Below are 23,650 nucleotides of genomic sequence, written 5' to 3'. Positions count from 1 at the left end.
CAGTTTTTAAATAAATGACAAAATCTTCCTACGAAATATCATGTCACAATTTCCTATTTTCGTAAGTTCATAGAAGTTCCATATATTATTACCATATACTCCAATCATCTTACATTGTTTTCATAAAAGTTTTAGGTCATGATTATTTTTAAGAAAATATGCTCCTTTTTTCGCACATATTCCTGTTTTATTTCTTTTTCACACAAATATGATTCACATATATTACAGTTCACTACTAGAAAACAGGCTATCAGTGGCGCACCACTTTTTGTCATCAGTGGCGAACTAGTGGTGCGCCACTACTATCACGCCTAGTAGTGGCGCACCACTCATGCGCCATTGCTAACTCAAGTAACAGTGGCGCACTACCTAGTGCGCCACTACTAACTTATAGGTGCGCCACCCTTGACACATCCTTATATTAGGTGCGCCACTGCTAAGTCTGGGGTGGAGCTGAATCATAAAATAAATATAGCAATGGCGCATGGTTGTTGTGGTGCGCCACTAGTATTTTCATAGCAAATGGGCACTGTTTTTGGTGCGCCATCGTTATATAGCGATGGAGCACCACTAGAGGGGTGCGCCACTACTAGTGATCTTACGGCACCATTTGAGAAATCCTTTACTATCCATATATGTCATTAATAACAAAATACAATTAAAATATTTCTATTTTTGAGCTAATTCCATAAAATGAACAAGAGATGTTTCAAGTATGGTTTCACTAACATTTTGGTATAGAAGAGATATGACATATTGCATATAAGGGTTATACATGATTTTCCAAGCTTCCATTAAAAAATTATTTACGATTCACATGTGTTTCAATTATTTTGCTTTGTTTTCAGAATTTTTTCAGTACATTTAAAAAAACAATTTTTTATATATCTTTGAGCTAATTCCATAAAATAACTGGATTATGTGTGAATCATATTTATGTGAAAAAACAGAAATAATTGGAGTATATGTGAAAAATGAACTAAAATTCTTAAAAAAAAAATAAAAAATTATGTAAACCCATACGTAGACAAATATCTTGTTCGTTTGATTTGGGTTGGTCATAGAAATTTGAAGAATATTTTATTGAAATTTGGAAAATACCTTAACTGAAGTATGGGTGAAAAATGAACTAAACTTATTTTTAAAAATTTATACTAATCATAATTTCAAAATTTGTAGCGAAAAAAAGTACTCTAAATAGATTTTAGTGTAATATGGGATTATTAGCTAGCTGTTGTGGAGTCGGCGAGAGAAGGTGCATGCAAAGGGACAAAGGCACGTGGGTGGGGCCTACGTAGGAGCAGAAGATAACACAATGAACGGATACACAAGAATACATAGATGTGGTAGACCTGTACTAGATCAGCTGGCACCACATGATTGGTTGCTGGGAGTCCGGTAGTTACCGGCTCCGTTAGAAGTGACTATCCGCACTAAACTGCCCAACTTCGCTCGCGCGCCGGCCGGCCATGTCTCTGCCTTGCCAGTGCCATTGCCACCCATGTCTCCCCCTCCGGCGCCGCTGCTCCACCACTTATTCTTCTTGCTCGTCATCGTCTCCGGTGCCGAGCCAAGCAGCAGCTGCGGCGGCGGGACCGAACGCTGCGGCGACCTCGTCCTCCCATTCCCGTTCCACCTCAACTCCTGCTCAGCCGCCGCAGATGCCAACTCGTCGTCTCTCTTCCGCCTCTCCTGCGTTAACGCCACCCTAACCTTCCCGCTCGGCGCCACCTTCCGTGTCCTCGACTTCCTCCGGGGGGGCACGTCGCTCCTGCTCGACTACGCCGCCCCCACCGCCGCGCCCTGCGATCCGGCCTACGCTGCGTTCTCCCGCGCGTCATCCCCGGCGGCCGCTCTTGATGCAGCTGCGCCCTTCCTCGCCGTCTCGCCAAGCAACGTCCTCCGTCTCTACGCCTGCGAGGACTCCTCGCTCTGCCGCGCCGGCTGCGACGACGTGGCAGCGGCATGCGCTGGCGGAAAGAATTCGACGCCCGCGGCCGCCAGGTGTTGCTACCCGCTCTCTGACGGAAGTGTGTGGAAGCCCGGGGACGGGCTCGCCGTGTTCGCCGGCTTCGGCTGCCGAGGATTCTCCAGCTGGGTCAAGAATCCCTCGTCCTCGTCCTCGTCCTCGTCGTCGGCGGGAGGCGTGACCAGAGGTATCGAGGTGGAGTGGGCCGTGCCGCGGGGCAGCGCCCTCGCGGCGTGCGCCGACGGCGCCGTGCTTGTCAACGCCACGGCGGTACGTGGTGGCGTGCGGTGCGCGTGCCCCGCCGGGCTCGTCGGCGACGGCTTTGCGGGTGGCACCGGCTGCTCCAAGCGGCTCCCCTGCAGCAATGGAGACGGCACGGGCGCGGAGTGTTGCCAGGGGAGGTTCTGCTCAAAGAAGGCGGTGGCGCTCGCCGGGTTCTTCGCGTCGCTGTTCTTCCTCGCTGCAGCGGCCTCGTTCTGGCTGTTTCTCAGACAGCCGTCGTCTTCCTCCGGCGACGGGACGAGACGGTGGGACCTGGACCCGGCGTGCATCCCCAAGATCCTCGGCAGCGTGTGCAACGCGAAGCAGTTCACTTGCGAAGAGCTGGACGCGGCGAAGAGACGGTTCGACGATGGCCGCGACAAGGCCGTCGACGTGGCTGGAGCTCAGGCACTTTGCAGCACGGTGCACGCCGGAGTGCTTGACGACGGCACCGTGGTGGCGGTGCAGAGGATCGGGTACGAGACGCAGGACAAGCTGAGGTTGGCTCTCGACGCGGTCTCGATCCTGCCGGAGGTCTCCCACCGGAACATCGCCCGCGTCGTCGGCTTTTGCCTACTAGACCCCGCCACCCGCGCGCTGCTGCTGGTGCACGAGCACTCCGCGGGCGGCACGCTGGAGGACCACCTTCGCCGGACGGTCGCCGGCGGCCGCGCCGCCCTCGGCTGGCACCATCGCGTCAACATCGCGATCGAGCTCGCCAGCGCGCTGGCCTACCTGCAGGCGCTGGACGGGGCGCCGACGTTCCTCCACGACCTGCGATCCAGCGACGTGTTCCTCGACGCCGACCTCGCCGCCAAGATCGCGGGCCACAAGATCGTCTCCTCCACGGCGGCCACGACCAACTACTATTACTACTACGGCACCGACGCGGCAGCGCGGGAGCAGGACGTGGTGTGCAGCTTCGGGCTGCTGCTGATCGAGCTGCTCACCGGGCTGCGGCACCATGACCCGTTCGACTCGGTGGCGCCCAAGGTCCGGGAAGGGAGGCTCCACGAGGTCATCGACCCCACGCTGCTCCTCGCCTCGTCCTCGTCGTCCGGGAGGAACCAGCTGCCGGCGACGGCCGAGGAGGTCCGGAAGGTGCTGGAGCTGGCGGTGCGGTGCCTGCTCAGCGCGGACAACGGGATGGGGATGGTGGCGGCGGCGCGGGAGCTCGTACACGTCGTCAGGGGCGACGACATGGGGAGCAGTAGCAAGATCGAGATCTCCCTGGAGGAGACCTTCTCCAGCTCCAGCCTGCTGCAGATGATCTCCATGTCGCCGGACACGCTACACCGCCACCTCCCATGAATGGTAGCTAGGCGACGATCATCCAGTGCAGATGCATCGACGTGCTTGCAAATGTTCCTTGTCAGAGCAGAGCATGGCTGGGAAACTCTGTTTTTCACAAGAATTTCCCCAGGAATACTTCACCAAAAATAATTTGGGCTCTTCGACTAATTTTCAGAAAAACTGAAATCGTAGGAATAGAAAAAAAGAAACATGGAATCTCACTCGACAATCAATGTCAGCTTGTTTTACGGTACCTTTTACCACTCCTAAAAAAGGAGAGGTATGATTTAAGTCAACGGTTAGGATTTAGGGAGATAGATTAAGTCCAATAGCCCAACAACACGTAGATAATGAAAAAAGAAAGATAATAGTAATCGGCCCAGCCCAGGCGTCTGCCTAATCCGCTGCCGCAACTCCGTCGCCGCCTGCGCCGCTGCCTCCGCCCCCACATCGAGCTAGGACGCCACTGCCTCGTCCGCCCCGCTGCCACAACTCCGCCGCCTCCACGTCGCAAAAGGCCCCTTCCCATTCGGCCGGGCACGCCCCCACCAGCTCGGCCCTGTCCTGCGCTGCCGTAATCCTCTGTTGCTGTTGTCTTAGGATGTGGTAGCAGGTTCAGGTACGCAACACAGCAGAAACATTCCTCTTTCAATCTGATAGTTATTAGCCAAATTCAGGCAACTAGGAGTATGTTCCTACATGAATTTTATTGAAGCAGTAGAATTTTAGATTTTGGAAAATATGAGCCACAAAAGCTAGATTTAGATATTGTAAACCAAACTATATCTTTTAGAGCCAGATATCTTTTGCAGCACATTCTATCTGCATGCTCAAGAATTAATCTTGCTCTATGAAGAAGAAATCTTTTACCGATACTGGGGACGGTTTAGCACTGTATTTAGGAGCCACCTTAGCCAGTACATTTAACGACAAGCAAGCGTAAGCCTTACTATCCTGCATTTTCATGTTGCCAATATAAATATATTTCCATTCTCCATGCAAGGACACAGTTGGAACTAAAAAAGCATGGTTGATAGATTAATACTCCTCAATCCCAGCTAGAATTTCAAGAATCAGAAACGAGATGAAGGGTAAGGAAAAAGCATATTCGTGAAGTTGCGATGATTACCAAGAACCGTAAGGATTTTGTTGAAAAATAAGAATCAAACATTTCAATATATATTGTTTTCCTATAAATGTTTAACTACATGTAGCATACTTCCTACTACAAGAATGACCGCCGTGCATGTTAAAATGTGTAAAGGGTTTAACAGATAATATCAACTAAAGAAGACTGATTTCGGTTTGGAAATCGGATGAGCATACTTTTTTATCCTATGAAAAATGTGTTACTGTTCTCTGGAAATATCCTTTCTTCATCTGAAATTTCATCCACCTAAGTGATATTTTTTTTCAGGAGAAAAGCCCATAAGCTCCTCCATTTCCTGCAATAACAAATAAAAGCGTTGACATAAAGTTAGTCTCACATATTGCATGGACCAAAGTAGTCTACAAAATGTATTTAGAATAAACTGAAATGATGAACTAGCTGTCTGTCTTCAACTACTTCAACCAACTGAGGTGTGCTCTTCATGTTTACATCAGCCAATAGTTGTATCAGTAGTCATTGTGAAAATAGGTTGTAACTGATAGTTCCATCGATACAATAGCCACAATGTTGCCCACACAAACAGAATGAGGAGCTTTCTTAAAGCAAATAGTGCAGAAGGTAAAAACTTGCCTAGGAAAGTACAATTGTTTTGGCAATGAAGAAACAATATATTTTACTGATAGATTTGTCCTGATGAGTGAAGTATATCATAAAGCAAATAGATTTGTCCTTCTGCAACAAAACTTGTACAAGTTGGTGTACTAAAACGAGCGTGAACCCATGGTTTTATCATGTTATTCTTTACAGTTGATGTACTAAAGTCATGATGTGGATGATGGTTTTGTTTTTTCAAACTAGCTTCGTTCATTTTCACTCGTCAATTTGGCCTTCTATTATTGATGTGACTTGGTGTCTGTTGAGTAGAGTAGCAGCAGAAATAGTATGTATCATGTGGCCCTGATGATTTTGTATGGAGCTATTGGAATATCATTCGAATTTAACAAATTACATGTTGCAGTAGCAGGCTGGGAACCTACCACCGAACTCAAAACATAACAAAGTTGTGTACAAAATTTCTCACAACTCACAGAGATAACTTTATTCATGAGCAAAACAATGTGGTTATAATCATTTACAACAATATACATCACACACAATCCTTCTAATACAGGACGCAAACTCATCTGATTGCTCAAAATTCTGGAAGTATATCACAGAATAAGCTAATTTCTATGTGAATGGTACATATGTACACATGCCAGCCCTTTTCTGGAATGATGACTCCGCCGAAGCACAATCAGACAGTATAGTCTTACAAAACTCAACTTGCACAGACCATCACCTGACCAACATCATTCATCAGAACCTGGAGTTGAATTGTAACACAAATTTAGTTAAATCTCATGTGGCCATATACACGAGCTAGTGGTCTCATCCGATACTCATTGCAGAACTGATATCCTTCCTCCTCACTTCTCAAGGTCTTGCTAATCATGATGCGATACTCTTCACGCTCCTCGCCAACGCCTTGACCATCCATGTGTGAAAACTGCAATCACAAAAATAAGATTCATGTTACTATTCAAGTAAATAATGTCTTAACAAAAACATCTTTATGATATACTTCACTCATCAGGACAAATCTATCAGTAAAATATATTGGTTCTTCATTGCCAAAACAATTGTACTTTCCTAGGCAAGTTTTTACCTTCTGCACTATTTGCTTTAAGAAAGCTCCTCATTCTGTTTGTGTGGGCAACATTGTGGCTATTGTATCGATGGAACTATCAGTTACAACCTATTTTCGCAATGACTACTGATACAACTATTGGCTGATGTAAACATGAAGAGCACACCTCAGTTGGTTGAAGTAGTTGAAGACAGACAGCTAGTTCATCATTTCAGTTTTGCAGAAGGCACCATTTGGTTGCCGATCTTTGCACAATCGCCCTCGTTCTCACTAGAGTTTTGCTTGGACAATTGCAAGTATCATGAAATTAATGAGCTTGTCTTCTAGCAGGTTCTCTTGTTCATCATAAACACTCCCCCTAAAATAAAAAACATTGTTAGTCATACGACTTCTGAACAAATAAGAAATCAATTGTATCCATTATTTTCCCTTTTTGCATCTTTTCTGCCATCTATTCATAAGGTAGTATGGCAGGGTACTCTAACAAAAATGATCAACCAAAATTGTCAGCAATGATACGAAGTTCTCTTCTCACCTTGGACATACATGGCAAACTAATGGTACATTACTTATCATCTCTTTGAAATTTCCACTACAAGAAAAGTAAAATTTAAACGCTTTGTCCTTGACCACAAGAAAATAAGAAACAACACAGGTACAGAAAATTACCATCCTGCAATGATAACAGCACGGTGGCATCCCTCACATATTGTCAATGTACGATGATGCTCCTCTCTTCCTTCTGGTAGATATATAATTCCCAAAGATAATCGCTAGTATTTGACACTACCTCGATTCAGGTTTGTTAAGCCTCCGAGTACGTAGTGTCTAACTGCGAGTTTCCCGATATTTTTTGACAAACTAAATTACTCACAATTTGATATTCTGAAATTGTTATATCTTGACGTGAATTATGTCATCGTAGGAACAGATCATGGCTTATTTAAACATATGTTGTATTTTGATAGGATCGATATAATGGCTTGTACTGTAAATGTACCTTAACCACCGCTGCAATTAGTATGATGCAGGTTCCAAAGTAATAAGACTATAAAACAGACACAGAGCTCATCAAAGGCATCAAAGAGGCATGGTAAAAAATGATCATGGAAAGCTACTTTTTAAATTTAACTAACTGACTGGTTTTTAAATGAAGACTGTTACACAGTAACTACAGTGTGCAACTTTGAACTCAGCTTCCATACTCTACCTAAAAGCATGGTGGTCCTATAGCAGGGTATTAGTATCTGTTACGATTGAGTTGCCAATATAGGTCCCACAAATGGCTGAAATTACAAAGAAACCAATTCTAGTTCTGAGCCTGTATCTAGTAGGAAGAAAGTAATTCAACTTCACCAAGTACATGATGTACTGCAATCATCTTATTATCCACACCCTGTAACACTTTTAGATACAAACAATCTTCTAATATCTGTTGTACTAGGTAAAGAATCATTTGTAGAATCACAATGTGAAATCGATGTCGCTAAGATCCAGTTATCTAAACTAGGACAAATTGGCGTATTGTTTATAATTATATTATAAATTTGTGACTTTGACTGTCCATATAGCAGGTTATACTCTGACACTAAAATATTTACTAGAGAAAATATAATGCTAAACCACTGATCACAAGAACATTTTGCCTAACCGTAATTGAGACATAATGCAGCGTAACAATATTTTAACATTGACTTGTTACAGAAAGCTGATGGGAGAAGATCTATCCGGACTGAATGTTAAGGAACTGCAGTCCATAGAGAATCAGCTGGAAGCACATGCTAGCAATGAAAAAATGGCAACAGAGTTAAGCAACTGAATGTTAAGAACCGTGTGGTGGGCTTGGCCTTGGCGAGCGACGAGGATGACGCCAGCGCTCTTGGATCCACGCGGGAGGCAACGCCGCCGCCGCCGACAGGGGTAGGTAGTACATCAGATGGGTTGGTGCGCGGGCGGCAAAGGCCGTGCGGGAGGGCGCCGCCAGCGCCAGGTCCGTCAAGGACAGGTTGTAGCAGCAGTCGGCCACGTCCATGGCGAGGACGACCAGGACGCCGACCGCAACGCAGACGTGGACTCAGGGATGGGGACGGGGAGGCCGAGATCCTCCGCGGTGATGGTGAGGAAGGCGGCCGAGAAGGTGACGAAGTCGGCCGAGGAGTCGCTGCCAACCGGCTTGTTCCTCTACATCTGGGGCGGTGGCGCCAGAGTTGGGGAATAGACAGAGCGGCGGCGCCGGCGCCGGCGGAGGAACCTCTCGCAGCGGAAGAACGGAATCCCCACTCGTACCCGCTATGGTCGGCAGCTAATCGGGCTGGACCAGTCTACTGGGTTGTGCTTGTCTATTGGGCTAGGCCCGTCTACCTTTTTTTTTTTTACTCAGGTGCGAAAAATTCCAGAGGTATGTAACATACATACATACCTCTCAAGTTTTGGACTGTGGTATAAAACTATTTGGACCATTGGATGGACGAAAATTAATGGCTATTATTCATTTGAGGGTACCACAAAAGAACTCTAAAGAATACAACAATTTTGTGAACTTGAGTGTTTGATTTGCTGGTATCAAATAAGCAGGGTCAAATCAAAGTCAAAATATGCACAAGTACACGGATCTACTACTCCTTCCATTCTATTGAATAAGGCATATAAACTTAGTAAAAAATCAAGGCTCTCTATGTTTGATCAATGTTATATACTCCCTCAATTCTTATATACAACACCACTTTGTTTTCGGAGACAAACTTTGACTGATAATTGGATCAAACAAATATGAGTTACTCCATAAAATATTTCGATGACCATTCCAGTGGTAGTACATGTCATTCAAAACTATATCATTCGGATGCATATTTCGATGAACTTTCCAGTGGTATATTTTTTTATGATAGATAACTTATATTTAGTTGACTAAATCATTAGTCAAAGTTTGACACGACAAACGATGTGGCATTGTATTCATGAACGGAGGGAGTATATAAATATGAACATTTTACGATACCAAATTAATATTAGTAGATTCACCATGAAATATATTCATAATATACTCCTCCTTGTCATAATATAGTATACATTGTGAAAGTCAAATTGCACTAACTTTGACCAAGTTTATTGAGAAAATATGTATATCTATAATACCAAATTTATACCATATTAAAATATACTTTATGATAGATCTACTGGTGTTGATTAGATATATTCTAGATGTTGATATTTTATTATGTAAAATTGATCAAAGTTTACATAGTTTGACTTTGAAAAAACATATACGAACTATATTTCGGCATAGAGAGAGTACATGTTTTTATGTTGTAGATATTTATATTTTCTTCTTTATATTTAGACACACTTAGTAAGCTTTGACTATTCACTAAATTTATAAGCCTTATCCATGGGAACCAAGGTAGTATGTCATAAAGTTAATTTTCCCATTTGCAATACTCCCTCCGTTCCACGAAGGTTATCTGAGATTTGTCAAAATTTAGATGTATCTAGATACTAAATAGCATCTAGATACATCCAAATTTTGACAATTCTCATACAACCTTCGGGGGACGGAGGGAGTATATCCTTTCATTTCAAGAACAAAAGCTTACCCTCCTATTTGGTGCAGACTGCAGAGCCTGGGACCGGGGTTACCCTCCTTTTCGAACAGAAAACAAACGCTCGCCGCATTTGTATTTTCCTATGTTCAACATAGTGTGTTCAATTTTTTTCTATCCGGATGCTTAGAATAAAAAGGGCAAACTGTGTTGGCAAAAAGATAAATAGTTATGATTCCTCATTTTTCCTGAACCATATGTATATGTATAAGAGCCCATTCGATGTGGTGACGCCAATGCTTGCGTGGTTAATAGAACCAGCAATGCCTTGATGCAACTATAGAACTGCACTATGAATCCGGGATGACTTCTTGAGATGCAATTTTAACATTATTGAAATATGTGATTCCCAATAACGTCCATAGGAATCCTCAAGTGACTCTGTACTGATATACGTGCAGAGCGATAAATTTCTTGGAGATGGCAGTTTGTTGCAACATCTCCAAATAACAAGTACATGCACTTGGAATGCTTATCAGGGCAAAGACAATCATGCACAAGTTGACACCTTCCGGAATTACTCAATGTACATATTCACAAGACTTGTTTCATAAGTAGTAAGTACTTTTTTTTTTCCTTATAGGTTATCAAACTTGGCCTGCTGTTGAATGAATTTGGACTTTTCTTTTTTGCTTTGCAGGTTATTCGTCGAGCTACGCACTGGATCCAGCAACCTACTATCGGAGGACCAGCGGGAGATTATGGCTACTGGGTGCAACCGTCTGCTAACAGTTACACAGGACTTCTATTTCCAGACTAGTGGGTGGCGGCATATTAATAGGCTTCAGAATGGATAATTCTATGTTGCTTTTCCTTTGTAGATGGTTGATACTTGTCTCAACTCTCTCTGGTCGATGATGTAAACTTTAGAATCTTTAAACTTTGCAATAAATAAATAAGGATGTGTGCATCGATTGATGCAGAGGCCAGGGATCACCCCATTTCGAAAAAAAAGTGAGCTATAAAGATATGCTACTTTATCAATATATGGCTCACCTTTTATTCTCACAAAATGCTTAGAAGCATGTGCAGAGCTAGCTCTTGCACTCCTCTTTCACCTCTTCTCTTTCCTCCAACTAGTCACAAATATATTATTTTAATACTTATAGCCAGCTGATTAGAATTTATTGTACTTGCTCTAATCTCAAATTTTGAGCGTTCTGAGCCTCGTATGCCAGAGCAGGGACGAGCCTCGCTCTCCTCTGCGGCACAACCCCAATTCCCGTTTACATCTGCATCCACCTCTCCACTATACTCAAGCACGTAAGAACTTTTTACAAACTATTTTACTGTTCAGTTTTAATAATAAATTGAAAGAAAAATGCAGTGGGGAAAACCATCGTACAATTTCAAAAAACGTATTATTTTTTTGGATATGCCGGTCATCGTAGGTGCCAGTTTTTATTAGGCTTTTTTTATTGTTTTAGCTGTACCCTATACTGCAGCGAGCAGTATACAACATCTCACCGAGCGAGGGCATTATATACATTTTTAACTTTTCAAAATAGTGAAAGCTTTTTTTTATCCCATAATGGCAGTGGCTGTATCGGCTTTATTTATAAAGCTGGGCGAAAGCCTATTTCGAGAAACGGGTAGTTACTGTTGGGCCAAGATCTCAGGCTCTCAGCCCATTTACTACCGAGGTTGTCACCTACCTTCTGCCCACGTTATCGCTCCGTGGTCGTTCTGGTCGCCGCCATCAACAATCGACGTCATCTCAAAAAAAAAAAATCGACGTCCTTCATAGGATGGTTTCTGATTCTTTACAATAACCTCACGCATCACACGAGATTTCCGTGTCCAATCTTTACGTGGTCAAAGCATGCGGATCGTTCGCTGTATTTGTGGTAGGTAAATTGTCAATTTCCCGCGGGAGCAGTGAAACATCGCCATACACGCTGGAAGGGCAGTGCTTAAAAAACGTGCTACTTATGCATCATATGCTGCAGCTAGCCAGTTAGTAGTGTGTGGAAGAAAATGCCTCTAGAGTCTGGACAGGGGAAGAGAACCAGATGTTGACACGACATGCAGCTTTTACTAGCTTAGGATGCATGACACGACAAATGAGGTTCAATGCATGGATGTCTTCGTGACTAACATCATCCAGTACGTCATCCAAATATCACTTCAGACAGCCTTTCATGGAATTTTTCATTTTATCAACATGAAATATTTGGACCACGAGAAATGGCCATATTTTCAACGGAATCAAAGCAAATTTATTTCGGTGCAAGAAGAAGTTTTAAAAGGAGTTGGACCGGGGTTAGGTTATCCAGAGAGCCAACAGAAAGAAGCCGAGTACTATGAAAATATGGGTGCGGAATTTTTCTTATGATTGCGGAATATATATATATATTCCTAAAAAAATCCATAGACTTACTAAAACGACTATAGCTTGCTGGACTTTGAAAAAACATGTTTTATTTCATATTGGTATCTTCCTTATCGACAAAAATCTTCTCATCTCTTAAATTTGCACTAATCACTTACAGGCGTAAGAAACCTCATATACGATGCATGTCACATCTCTATCACCTGCGGATGTAAAAAATGCATGTTATTGATGTGTAGACACCACTGATGGAACATCCATTTGTGATGTTTAGCTACAATCGGTGAAAAAAACTCCGTACATTTCGGAAGTTCCATTGACTGAGCAGTTGGCGAAAATAACTCATTTGCCATCTGTGGTGTGTTGCAAGATTATTTAGCAGCTAATTACAGTTACTCCCTCCAATCCATAACAGTTGTGGGGATTTTGTTTAAATTAGATTAAATTTTAACTAAATCCGGACACTTATTATAGTCAGAGGAAGTACATAGGATACCTATAATTGCATGGACCATCAGATTTATGCATGCACCATCAGATTTGCTTCGGACTAGGTTGGACCAATTGGGGCCCAGCTGTATAGCTAAGTTCCCCAGCCGTCCTATATAAATACCAACATGATTAGGCAAGTTCCATGCACCAAGCAATGTGTTGTAACACAAACCTTAAGCATCTCTTCATTACTAGCCCAACCTAGCTATCCCATCCAGCTATCCTACTTCAAATAACATCCTCAGCTCAAACAATATGGCTCTTGCTACGCTCCACATCATGGCCCTCTTGTTACTGATTTTTCTGTTGCTCATCATACGGCAGCAATCTGAGCGACGCCGGCGTCTTCCACCCGGCCCTGGCACACTGCCCATCATTGGCAACATGCACCAGATGATCTGGAACAAGCCGGCGGTATTCCGGTGGATCCATCGCCTGCTCGAGGACATGAACACGGACATCATGTGCCTCCGTCTTGGGGGTACTCATGTCATTGTTGTGACATGCCCGAAGATAGCCCGCGAGGTTCTGCGGAAGAACGACGAAGTTCTCGCCTCCCGTCCTACCACATTCGCATCGGGTTCGTTCAGCTTTGGGTACAAGGGATCAATCTTCTCACCATATGGGAAGCAGTGGAAGAAGATGAGGCAGGTACTCACCTGCGAGATCCTCACCTCTTCTATGGAGCAAAGACTTCACCACCTCCGGAGCGAGGAGTGCAACCACCTTGTAAGGTACATCAAAAACATGGCACGTCCAAACAACTTTGTGGACGTGCGCTATGTAGCCCAGCATTTCTGTTGTAACGTCATAAGAAGGCTCGTGTTTGGTAAGCGATACTTCAGCGACGACATACCGGCTTCCTTGACCAGTGGACCCGGACATGATGAGGTGGCACATGTCGCCGCTCTCTTCACGGCCCTCAACCATCTCTACAGCTTCTGCGTGTCCGACTACTTCCCGGCCCTGGTAGGCCTTGACTTGGAGGGGCATGAGATGGTTTCCAAGAATGTCATGAGAGTGCTCAACAGATTTCATGATCCCATCATAGAGGAGAGGATCCGTGAAAGGTCCACTACACTCGGGAATGGTGGCGAAAAGAAAGAGGCCAGAGACTTTTTGGACGTCCTGGTTTATCTTGAAGATGCAGATGGACAACCATTGTTAACCCTAGAAGAAATCAGAGCACAAACAATGGTTAGTGTGGAGTCTCAACCTCTTTCAAGAATTCATTGATCGCTTTAATCTCATATTGTATATGAAAATGAAAGTTATCTAATTATTCATATGACTTCGACCGACGCAGGAAATGATGTTTGCAACCATCGATAACCCATCGAATGCTGTCGAGTGGGCGCTTGCTGAGATGATGAACAAGCCAGAGGTCCTGCAAAAAGCTATTGATGAACTAGATATTGTCGTTGGTAAAGATAGACTAGTCGAGGAATCTGACATTCCTCATCTAAACTATCTCAAATCATGCATCCGGGAGGCTTTCCGCTTACATCCCTACCATGCTCTTAACTTGCCCCATGTTGCCACGGCTGACACCACAATTGCTGGCTACACCGTCCCTAAGGATAGCCACGTCATTTTAAGTCGAATAGGACTTGGCCGCAACCCAAAGATATGGAACGAACCACTCGAGTTTTGGCCCGAGAGGCATTTGAACACTGGGAATGTACTTCTCAGTGAGCCTGGCCTACGTTTTGTTTCATTTAGCAGCGGGAGGAGGGGCTGTCCAGGGATCTCCCTGGGTACATCTGTCACAATGATGCTGTTTGCAAGGATGTTGCAAGGATTCACTTGGACAAAGCCTCCGGGCATTGAGAGAATCAATCTTCAGGAAGGCAATGCAAGCCTTGCCCTAGCTGAACCCCTGGTTTTGCACGCTAAACCACGGCTGGCTGCTCATCTCTATATATGAGCAAATGAGATAGAGTTCCTCATATTTTATCAGTTTTATATCAATAATATATTTATCCAGAACAAATTTGTGGTAGATATTGCAGGGCGGCATTCGGTTCTTCAAAATGTACTTTGTACCGGTTACTTCATGTGTGTAAAATAAAGCAACGATGATTGCTATAACGAATGTAATGATGTACCATTATGACAAAGGATGGTTGTACTTATCATATGGTGATGACATGTGCCATGCAGATAGTCAACAGATATGTAACTTTGGTGTCTTTTAACCTTGAGCGAACTTTTTAATTAAATCTCCAAAAACAGTTATGTCGTCCGCTAGCTAGCCTGACTAACAGAGAATCAAGCGACCATTCACATTTTGCAATTACGATTGACAACAATAGACCCGTACGGCCTGATTTGCTTCTAATGGACAATTGTCGTTACTACGCGGTCTGACTACACCAGCGATTAAGAAAGTAGGGGATAGTATCGGAAGATACTGGAAAATTAGCTAGGAAGCAAAACTAAAGGCAAATAACAGGAAGTATAAAGTAGTGTTTTCGATTATGTTTGGTACTAGAATTTTAGTGGGGATAATCCCCACCAAGCTCTAAATCCCCACTTATTCTAAATACATGTTTGGTGCTAAAGTATTGACCGAGTTTAATCCTCGTTTATCCCCACTTTTCCCAAATTTTAGTGTAGTTTTCTCGATCCCAATACTCTACCCCTACCTAGTGGATTGGGGATGAGGTTTTATAGGAATTAGGTGAAGCACTAGTAGAAAACCTCACATCCATCTAAGCCATTGGTACCGGTTCCCTTACGAACCGGTACCAATGGGGTCATCTGCACCGGTTTGGAGGTTCAGGCGGGCGAGGGGCTCTGGTACCGGTTCGTGAGGGGCTTTCGTACCGGTTCGTGTTAGGAACCGGTACGAAAGGTCTTCGGCCAAAATTCGGACGCGTCGTGGGGCCCGGGCAGGACCTTTGGTACCGGTTCGTAACACGAACCGGTACCAAAGGGTGCCCCCTATATCACTGGTCGCCAGCCCGTCCCTGGCTGCTGCTTCATCTCATTTTTCTCTTCTTCCTCTCACACAAAATTTCTTTGCACCTCTCACACTCCAACAAATCTCTATTTTGTCTCCACCATTTTAACAAGATTAAGGGCATACATCTATCCAAGGGTTAGCAATATCATCCTTTCTTCCGGCGTTCCTAATTTCGCACATTTCTTTGGTAGTTTTAACTCGTACTATTTTTCTAGTGCAAGCAAGGTGTTCGGTGAAATGCCTAAGTTAGTGATTTTATTTTTTTATATGCAATTTGAGCTGAAATTATGGTATGTTTTGTAGGTTTTAATTAGTATCATCCCCGTCCTCACCGCCGTCGATCGCTAGCGTCGTCCCCTAGCCGGCACGGTACCACCTCGGTGAGCCCCTCTTCTTTTTTATAAAAATAACTTAGTTTTATGTGATGAACTTGAATATTAATTAAGTTGGTCACTCATATATCCATGATGTTGTGTACTTAATGATTTTTGATATACATATAAAATGCAGATGAGTCGACAATGGATGTACGGTGACCGGTGCCATCCCGAGTTCATTACTGGCATGCATTATTTTCTCAACGTGGCTGAGGCAAACAGCGGTCGAATGGTTTCATGTATTGTCCATGTAGTTCCTGTAAGAATATGAAGGATTACTCTACCTCGAAGACCCTTCACGTCCACCTCGCTGGAGAATGGTTTCATGCCCAGCTATAATTGTTGGACCAAGCACGGAGAAAGAGGAGTTATATTGGAAGACAACGAAGAAGAAGAGGATAGTGACAACTATCCCAGCTTATTCACCGAAGACGGTGGTAGTAGAATGGGGAAGATGAAGTCAAGAAGAGCTCATTTTCGATGAGCCGATTTTTGATGACCCGGATGACGATTTGGGTCGGGCCATTCTTGATGCGAAGATGAACTCATGGAAATGAAAAGGAGAGGTTGAAGTTGGAGAAAATGTTAGAGGATCACAACAAACTGTTGTACCCAAATTGCGAAAATGGTCAGAAAAAGCTGGGTACCACGCTGGAATTGCTGCAGTGGAAGGCAGAGAATGGTACTTCTGACAAGGGATTTGAAAAGTTGCTGAAAATAATAAAGAAGATGCTTCCAGGGAGAACGTGTTGCCCTCTAGCACGTACGAAGCAAAGAAGGTTGTCTCGCCCTCTAGGATTAGAGGTGCAAAAGATACATGCATGCATCAATGACTCGCATCCTCTACCGCGGGAGTACGAGAATTTGAATGCATGCCCGGTATGTAGTGCATTGAGGTATAAGATCAGGCGAGATGACCCCGGCGATGTTGAGGGTGAGTCCACCCCCGTGAAGAGGGTTCCCGCGAAGGTGATGTGGTATGCTCCTATAATACCACGGTTGAAACGTTTGTTCCGTAACAAAGAGCATGCCAAGTTGTTGCGATGGCACAAAGAGGACCGTAAGAAAGATGTGATGCCGAGACACCCCGCCGACGGGTCGCAGTGGAGAAAAATCGACAGAGAGTTCAAGTCATTTTCAGATGACGCAAGGAACTTAAGATTTGGTCTAAGTACGTATGGCTTTAATCCTTTCGGGAGCAGAGCTCCGCCATAGCACCCGGCCGTTGACTCTATGTATCTATAACCTTCCTCCTTGGTTGTGCATGAAGCGGAAGTTCATTATGATGCCGTGCTCATCCAGGGCCCGAAGCAACCCTGCAACGACATTGATGTGTACCCGAGGCCATTGGTTGAAGAACTTTTAGAGTTGTGGCGTGACGAAGGTGTACCCGTGTGGGATGAGCACGAACAAAAGGAATTTAACCTACGAGCGTTGTTATTTGTAACCATCAATGATTGGCCTGCTCTTGGTAACATTTCAGGGCAGTCAAACAAGGGATACAATGCATGCACACACCGTTTAGGTGAGACTGATAGTATTTATTTGGGAAACAAGAATGTGTACCTGGGGCATCGTCGATTTCTTCCAAAACAACATCACGTAAGAAAGAGAGGAAAGCATTTCGGAGGTGAGGCAGATAACCGAACCAAGCCTACCCGCCCTAATGGGGAAGTTATATATGATATGGTCAAGGATTTAGAAGTGATCTTTGGACAGGGTCCCGGCGGACAATCTGCTCCGCATGATGTTGACGGACACGTACCCATGTGGAAGAAGAAGTCGATATTTTGGGAGCTACCCTACTGGAAATTCTTAGAGGTTCACTCTGCAATCGACGTGATGCACGTGACGAAAAATCTTTGCGTGAACCTGCTAAACTTCTTGGGCGTGTATGGGAAGACAAAAGATACACCGGATGCACGGCAGGACCAGCAAAGTATCCACGAAGGAAACAACCCGAATCCGGAGAAGTATCAAGGTCCCGCCAGCTATGCTCTTACCAAAGAGGAGAAGGAGATCTTTTTTGAAGTCCCGAGTAGCATCAAGGTCCCGTCGGCTTCTCGGCGACTATACTGGGACTAATACACATGTCGGAGAAAAAGGGTCAAAACCTAAAGGCCCATGGCTGCCACGTGATTATGACACCATTACTTCCGGTTGCATTGAGGGGCTTCGCCGGAAAATGTTCGAGTACCCATTGTGAAGCTATGTGCGTTCCTCAATGCAATTTCTCGTAAGGTGATCAATCCACTTACTCTACAAAATTCTACGTAAGGATGTGGTCCAATGTCTAGTCGCCTTCGAGTTGGTGTTCCCACCATCCTTCTTCAATATTATGACACATCTCCTAGTTCACCTGGTCGAAGAGATTGGCGTTCTCGGTCCTGTATTTCTACACAACATGTTCCCCTTTGAGAGATTCATGGGAGTCTTAAAGAAGTACGTTCATAACCGTGCTAGGCCGTAAGGAAGCATCTCCAAGGGCTATGGAACAGAGGAGGTCATTGAGTTTTGTGTTGACTTTATTCCTGACCTTAAGCCGATCGGTGTTCCTGAATCGCGCTATGAGGGGAGACTGCGTGGAAAAGGCACGCTAGGAAAGAAATCAGCAACGTGTATGGACGGACATTCTTTCACTCAAGCACACTACACAGTTCTACTTAATTCCATCTTGGTGGCTCCGTACAAAGAGGAACACAAGGAGATCTTACGCTCTAAATACCCGGAGCAACGTGAAGATTGGATTGATGGAGAACACATGAAGACTTTCGGCGGTTGGTTGCAAACACGTCTCATGAATGTCACCGATGACGAGCAGCTGTACTTGTTGGCCAAGCAACCATCTTCTACTATATCGACTTTTCAAGGGTACGAGATTAATGGGAACACATTTTACACTTTCGCCCAAGACAAAAAGAGCACCAACCAAAACAAAGTGGTGTCCGCTTTGATGCAGAAGATGGCAATGGGAACAAGGTCACATATTATGGGTACATAGAGGAGATATGGGAACTTGACTATGGACCTAATTTCAAGGTCCCTTTGTTCCGGTGTAAATGGTTCAACCTGAAAGACGGGGTACAGGTAGACCCGCAAAGACGGAATGACTACGGTGGATTTCAAGAATCTTGGGTACGACACCGAACCATTCGTCCTAGCTGAAGTGGCTCAGGTTTTTTATGTGAAGGATATGTCTAGCAAACCGAAAAAAAGGAAAGAAAGGCAAGAGGACACATCATACGATGAGCCAAAGCGGCACATAGTTCTTTCAGGAAAAAGAAACATCGTGGGAGTAGAGGACAAGACAGACATGTCAGAAGATTATAATAAGTTTGACGATATTCCACCCTTCAAGGTAAAAATTGACCCAAGCATCATCTTAAACAATGAAGATTGTCCATGGTTGCGTCGCAGAAGAAGAAAGGGAAACGAGCGAAGAAAACTCAGAAGACTAGCTAGCTACATATAGGGATCATAACTTGTGTATCTCAATATGGAAATCACTTTTGTGTAATGATGTTACTGTATGTAAGATATTAACAATGGAGATGGTTGGCTTGTTTTACTAGTTAAGTCACGCGGGCTTGCAGGGAAATTTTTCCGAGGCGGAACTTCCGAATATGCCATATATAGGGCATGTGCACCAAGGGCATATTCGAGAAGTTCCGCCACGGGAGATTTCCCAACCCTTTCCGCAACATTGTTAGAGGAGATGGAGTCTTCCACGGGCTTGCAGGAAAAAAATTCCGAGGCGGAACTTCCGAATATGCCATATATAGGGCATGTGCACCAAGGGCATATTCGAGAAGTTCCGCCACGCGAGATTTCCCAACCCTTTCCGCAACATTGTTAGAGGAGATGGAGTCTTCCACGGGCTTGCAGGAAAAAAATTCCGAGGCGGAACTTCCGAAGATGCCATAGGGCGTGTGCACCAAGGTCATCTTCGACAAGTTCCGCCACGGGAGATTTCCCAACCCTTTCCCCAACATTTGTTAGAGGAGATGGAGTCTTCCACGGGCTTGCAGGGAAATTTTTCCGAGGCGGAACTTCCGAAGATGCCATAGGGCGTGTGCACCAAGGGCATCTTCGACAAGTTCCGCCACGGGAGATTTCCCAACCCTTTCCTCCATCCATGGTGATGAAACTCTCCATCCATGTTGGCTTGTTGAGCTGCTTCCCATGGTGTATCGATGCTCCTTTTATAGGCAGAGCGTCCTTATCTCGCCGACAGCCTTTAGTACCGGTTGTAGACACGAACCGGTACTAAAGGTTACCCACGCGTCCTTATCCCACCGACAGCGCGTCGTGCGCTACACACATTATCTCATCGAGCAGGGCGTCCTTATCTCGCCGACAGCTTTAGTACCGGTTGCACCCACCAACCGGTACTAAAGGTTACCCACGCGTCCTTATCTCGCCGACAGCTTTAGTACCGGTTGCACCCACCAACCGGTACTAAAGGTTACCCACGCGTCCTTATCCCACCGACAGAGCGTCGTGCGCTACATACTTTATCTCATCGAGCAGGGCGTCCTTATCCCGCCGACAGCTTTAGTACCGGTTGCACCCACCAACCGGTACTAAAGGTTTGCCTCGATCTGTCTTCCCGCCTATTTTCTTCCCGCGCTTTCCACCGGTTCCCGCCTGTCTTCCCGCCATTTTTTCACGATATAGCTGTAGGCTTGGCCACCATTTACATATCACATCTAGACTCCTATCTGCAAACCTCATCATTCTCTCCCATGGCTTCCATCGCATCTCTAACCCCCGGGAGGCGGAGGCGCTTTGCGCCTCGAACTACCCCTGCCCGCCGGGCTACCGCGTCCCGACCGGCTGGTTGCTAAGCGTCGGAGGCGTACCGGTCCCTCCGGTCCCTCTAGGTGTGGCGCGCGAGATGGCCATCACGAACCACTACTACTTCGAGCTCACGCTGCAGCAGCGGAGGAATCCCCGCTGGCATCCCGACTACAGCCCGACTTGGGAAAGCTTCTTCATCAATCGGCGTGAGAGGGCGCTTGCCGTGCACGAGGAGGGCGGCCCGCCTCCTCCGAACTTCAACGAGGCCGGCCGTCGGCTGTGGTGGCGCGGCCGGACTCTCCAGGGCGTCATGGCCTACCGTGGCCCCCGCTGCGCTACCCTCAGTCCCAGCCCACGCGTGCTCACCCGCCGACGTTCGAGTACCGCGACCCCGATGCGCCGACGATGATGACGGCGACTACGACGACTACAAAGTGGCGAGTACTACAGGGCTAGGCAGGAGTATGACCGAATGACTCCCAGTAGAATTTGGTCATGTATCTTTAATTTTCAGTTAAGCTATGTACTTTTAATTCGAGTTCAATCGTAATAAAATTTCATTCCCGCCCTTTCTTTCCCGCCTTTTTCCGTCGTACGTGGCGGGAAAGTTTCCAGCGAGACGGCGTCGTGGCAAGAGTAAAGAATAGAAATAGATAATATATAGAAAAGAATTAGAAAATATATAGAAAAGAAATATAAAAAAGGATATAGAAAACAAATAGAAAAGAAAACAAACGTAAATAGAAAAAGAAATAGAAAATAAATACACAAGAAAAGAAACAGAAAATAAAAAGAAAAGAAAAGAAACACAAAAGAAAAGAAAAAAAACATAAAAGAAAAGAAAGAAGAAACAGAAAACAAAATAAATAGAAAAGAAATATAAAAGAAAAGAAACACAAAAGAAAGGGGAACGAAAATGAAAAGAAAAGAAATAGAAAATGAAAAGAAATAGAAAATGAAAAGAAAAGAAATAGAAAATGAAAATGAAAAGAAATAGAAAATGAGAAGAAAAGAAAAGAAACACAAAATAAAAGGAAAAAGAAACGAGAAAAGAAAGAAGAAAATAGTAAAAGAAAAAGAAACAAGAAAAGAAAAGAAAACAAGAAAAGAAAAAAGAAAACAAAAAAAAACCCTTTAGTACCGGTTGGTACCACCAACCGGTACGAAAGGTCTTTCGTACCGGTTGGTGGTACCAACCGGTACTAAAGGTCGATCCCCCTGTTTTAGACTTAGCCGGCGACCGAAAATCCCCAAATCCTCTTCTTTCTCCCCCGCGCGACAGCAGAGCCCCGACGCCGCCGACGACGCCGACGCACCCACGCCGCCGACGCACCCACGCCGCCGCCGACGAAGCCGCCGCCGCAGACGCAGCCGCCACCGCCGACGCAGCCGCCGCCGCCCGCAGGTACCTCCCCGGCCCTCTCCTCCTTTTCCGCCACCCCTCATCGCCGCCCGCAAGGTGTTCGACGGCGAGGTGCGCGTGCGAGAGGCGGCCAGCACACCGCGCAGCCGGTGGCGGCGAGGTCGCCGAGGCACCGCACGGTCCCGGTACGCGCGCGACACCCCCGCACGGTCCCGTGGATGAACACGACATCCGCGCAGCCGCCATTCCCCGACCCGGAGCACATCCTCGTCGACATGTGCCGTGGAGCCATCAACGGCGCTTGGTTTGGCGCCGCCTTTTCCTTCCTCAAGGGACTCTCGCCGCTCGCCCGGCGGCCACCGCCTGGCCGGCGGGGTGCGAGAGGTGGCCACGAGCACGCCGCGCATCGCCCGCCGGGCGGCCAAGTCCGGCGTCCGGGAGGCCATCAGAGGCGCCATGGCCGACGCCCGCGCGCCGCGTTGCGCCGTTCTCGCCGTTGCCGTTGGCCGCATAGGGGTTCCTCCTGTACGGAGGCGGAGGAGGAGCCCTGTACACGCCGCGCTGGTCCGGGCCGGACCTCCTCGTGGTGCGCGTTGCCGCCGGCCAGCTCCGAGGCGTGCCTCCCGTGCATCGGGTGCTGCGAGCCGTTGGACACGCCGTCCTGGAACGCGGCCGCCTCGCCGGACGCCGGGCGCCGTGAACCGTCCGTCTGGCCCGCGGTGACGCCCGCCGTGGAGGCAGCCCTGCCGTAGGGAGGCCGGCGCAGCTGCGGAATCCGGACGAGGTCCTCAACCACGTCGTCGTCGTCTTCTGGGGCTTCCCTGACGGCCGCGTTTCTTGCTGGGTTGCTTCTGATGACGAGCATGAGCAGGACGATGACGACGGTGTTGGCGGGGCGGCAGAGTTGGCTGCGGAGGCGCTGCATGACTGACGAGAACGAAGCGCACATGCGCGCGCTCGCGTGTTTGTTGCAGGGTTCTTGCCGGGATGTTGGTGGGGATCTCATACGAGTGTCGCGGTAGGCGGTGATGATGGCGTCACGGCGCGTGATGGCGTCGCGGTAGGCGGTGTTCTCGTTCTTAGTTTGCTACATTTTTAGCAGGAATCTGACATTATCTTAAGCCCCTTAATTAATTTCAAGTCATTGTTCAAGATTTCTTGTTCTTATGCTAGATGGCTATTCAAATAACTAGAATGGAAAATGGGCAAATCGCAAACGATTAGCAATATGATGCCATTGCATTATCACTAGGTGTTCCGGCACTCTATGGTTTCGCTATTAATCGGTTTACATAGAGAGAAGAGCGAGAGGACGAGCGCCGAGTGTTAGGGTTAGGGTCCGTAGCGGTGCCGAGTCTGTGGTGGTGCCGCCGCGACATAGAGAGAAGAGCGAGA

The 23,650-nt window shown here is 46.1% G+C and overlaps 2 protein-coding genes and 1 long non-coding RNA gene across 4 annotated transcripts; 2 read left to right on the top strand and 1 right to left on the bottom strand.

Moving 5' to 3' along the window:
• Window positions 1-1,357: 1,357 nt before the first annotated feature.
• On the top strand, window positions 1,358-3,673 carry LOC127330918 (probably inactive receptor-like protein kinase At2g46850). The gene has a single exon (XM_051356987.2). The coding sequence runs from the start codon at window positions 1,502-1,504 to the stop codon at window positions 3,539-3,541; it is 2,040 nt and encodes a 679-aa protein (XP_051212947.1). The 5' UTR covers window positions 1,358-1,501; the 3' UTR covers window positions 3,542-3,673.
• Window positions 3,674-5,707: 2,034 nt separating this feature from the next.
• LOC127330922 (uncharacterized) lies at window positions 5,708-8,036 on the bottom strand. 2 transcript variants are annotated; one of them, XR_007869464.1, is made up of 4 exons: window positions 6,994-8,036; window positions 6,860-6,916; window positions 6,491-6,682; window positions 5,708-6,183 (listed from the first exon to the last, which is right to left on the bottom strand). It is a non-coding gene; the product is annotated as an uncharacterized lncRNA (long non-coding RNA). The 2 variants fall into 2 exon arrangements; XR_011751255.1 differs by having other exon boundaries at window positions 6,860-8,036.
• A 4,951-nt stretch (window positions 8,037-12,987) lies between these two features.
• LOC127330920 (tyrosine N-monooxygenase) lies at window positions 12,988-14,686 on the top strand. Its single transcript, XM_051356991.2, has 2 exons — window positions 12,988-13,944; window positions 14,054-14,686. Exons 1-2 carry the CDS (start codon window positions 13,003-13,005, stop codon window positions 14,672-14,674), a joined length of 1,563 nt encoding a protein of 520 aa, XP_051212951.1. The 5' UTR covers window positions 12,988-13,002; the 3' UTR covers window positions 14,675-14,686.
• The last annotated feature ends 8,964 nt before the right edge of the window (window positions 14,687-23,650 follow it).

The sequence above is a fragment of the Lolium perenne genome, chromosome 2 (genome assembly GCF_019359855.2).
Source record: "Lolium perenne isolate Kyuss_39 chromosome 2, Kyuss_2.0, whole genome shotgun sequence".
NCBI classification, from domain to species: Eukaryota; Viridiplantae; Streptophyta; class Magnoliopsida; order Poales; family Poaceae; genus Lolium; species Lolium perenne.
Note: the sequence above shows the minus strand (reverse complement) of the source record. Positions and strands in the feature narration are given on the sequence as shown.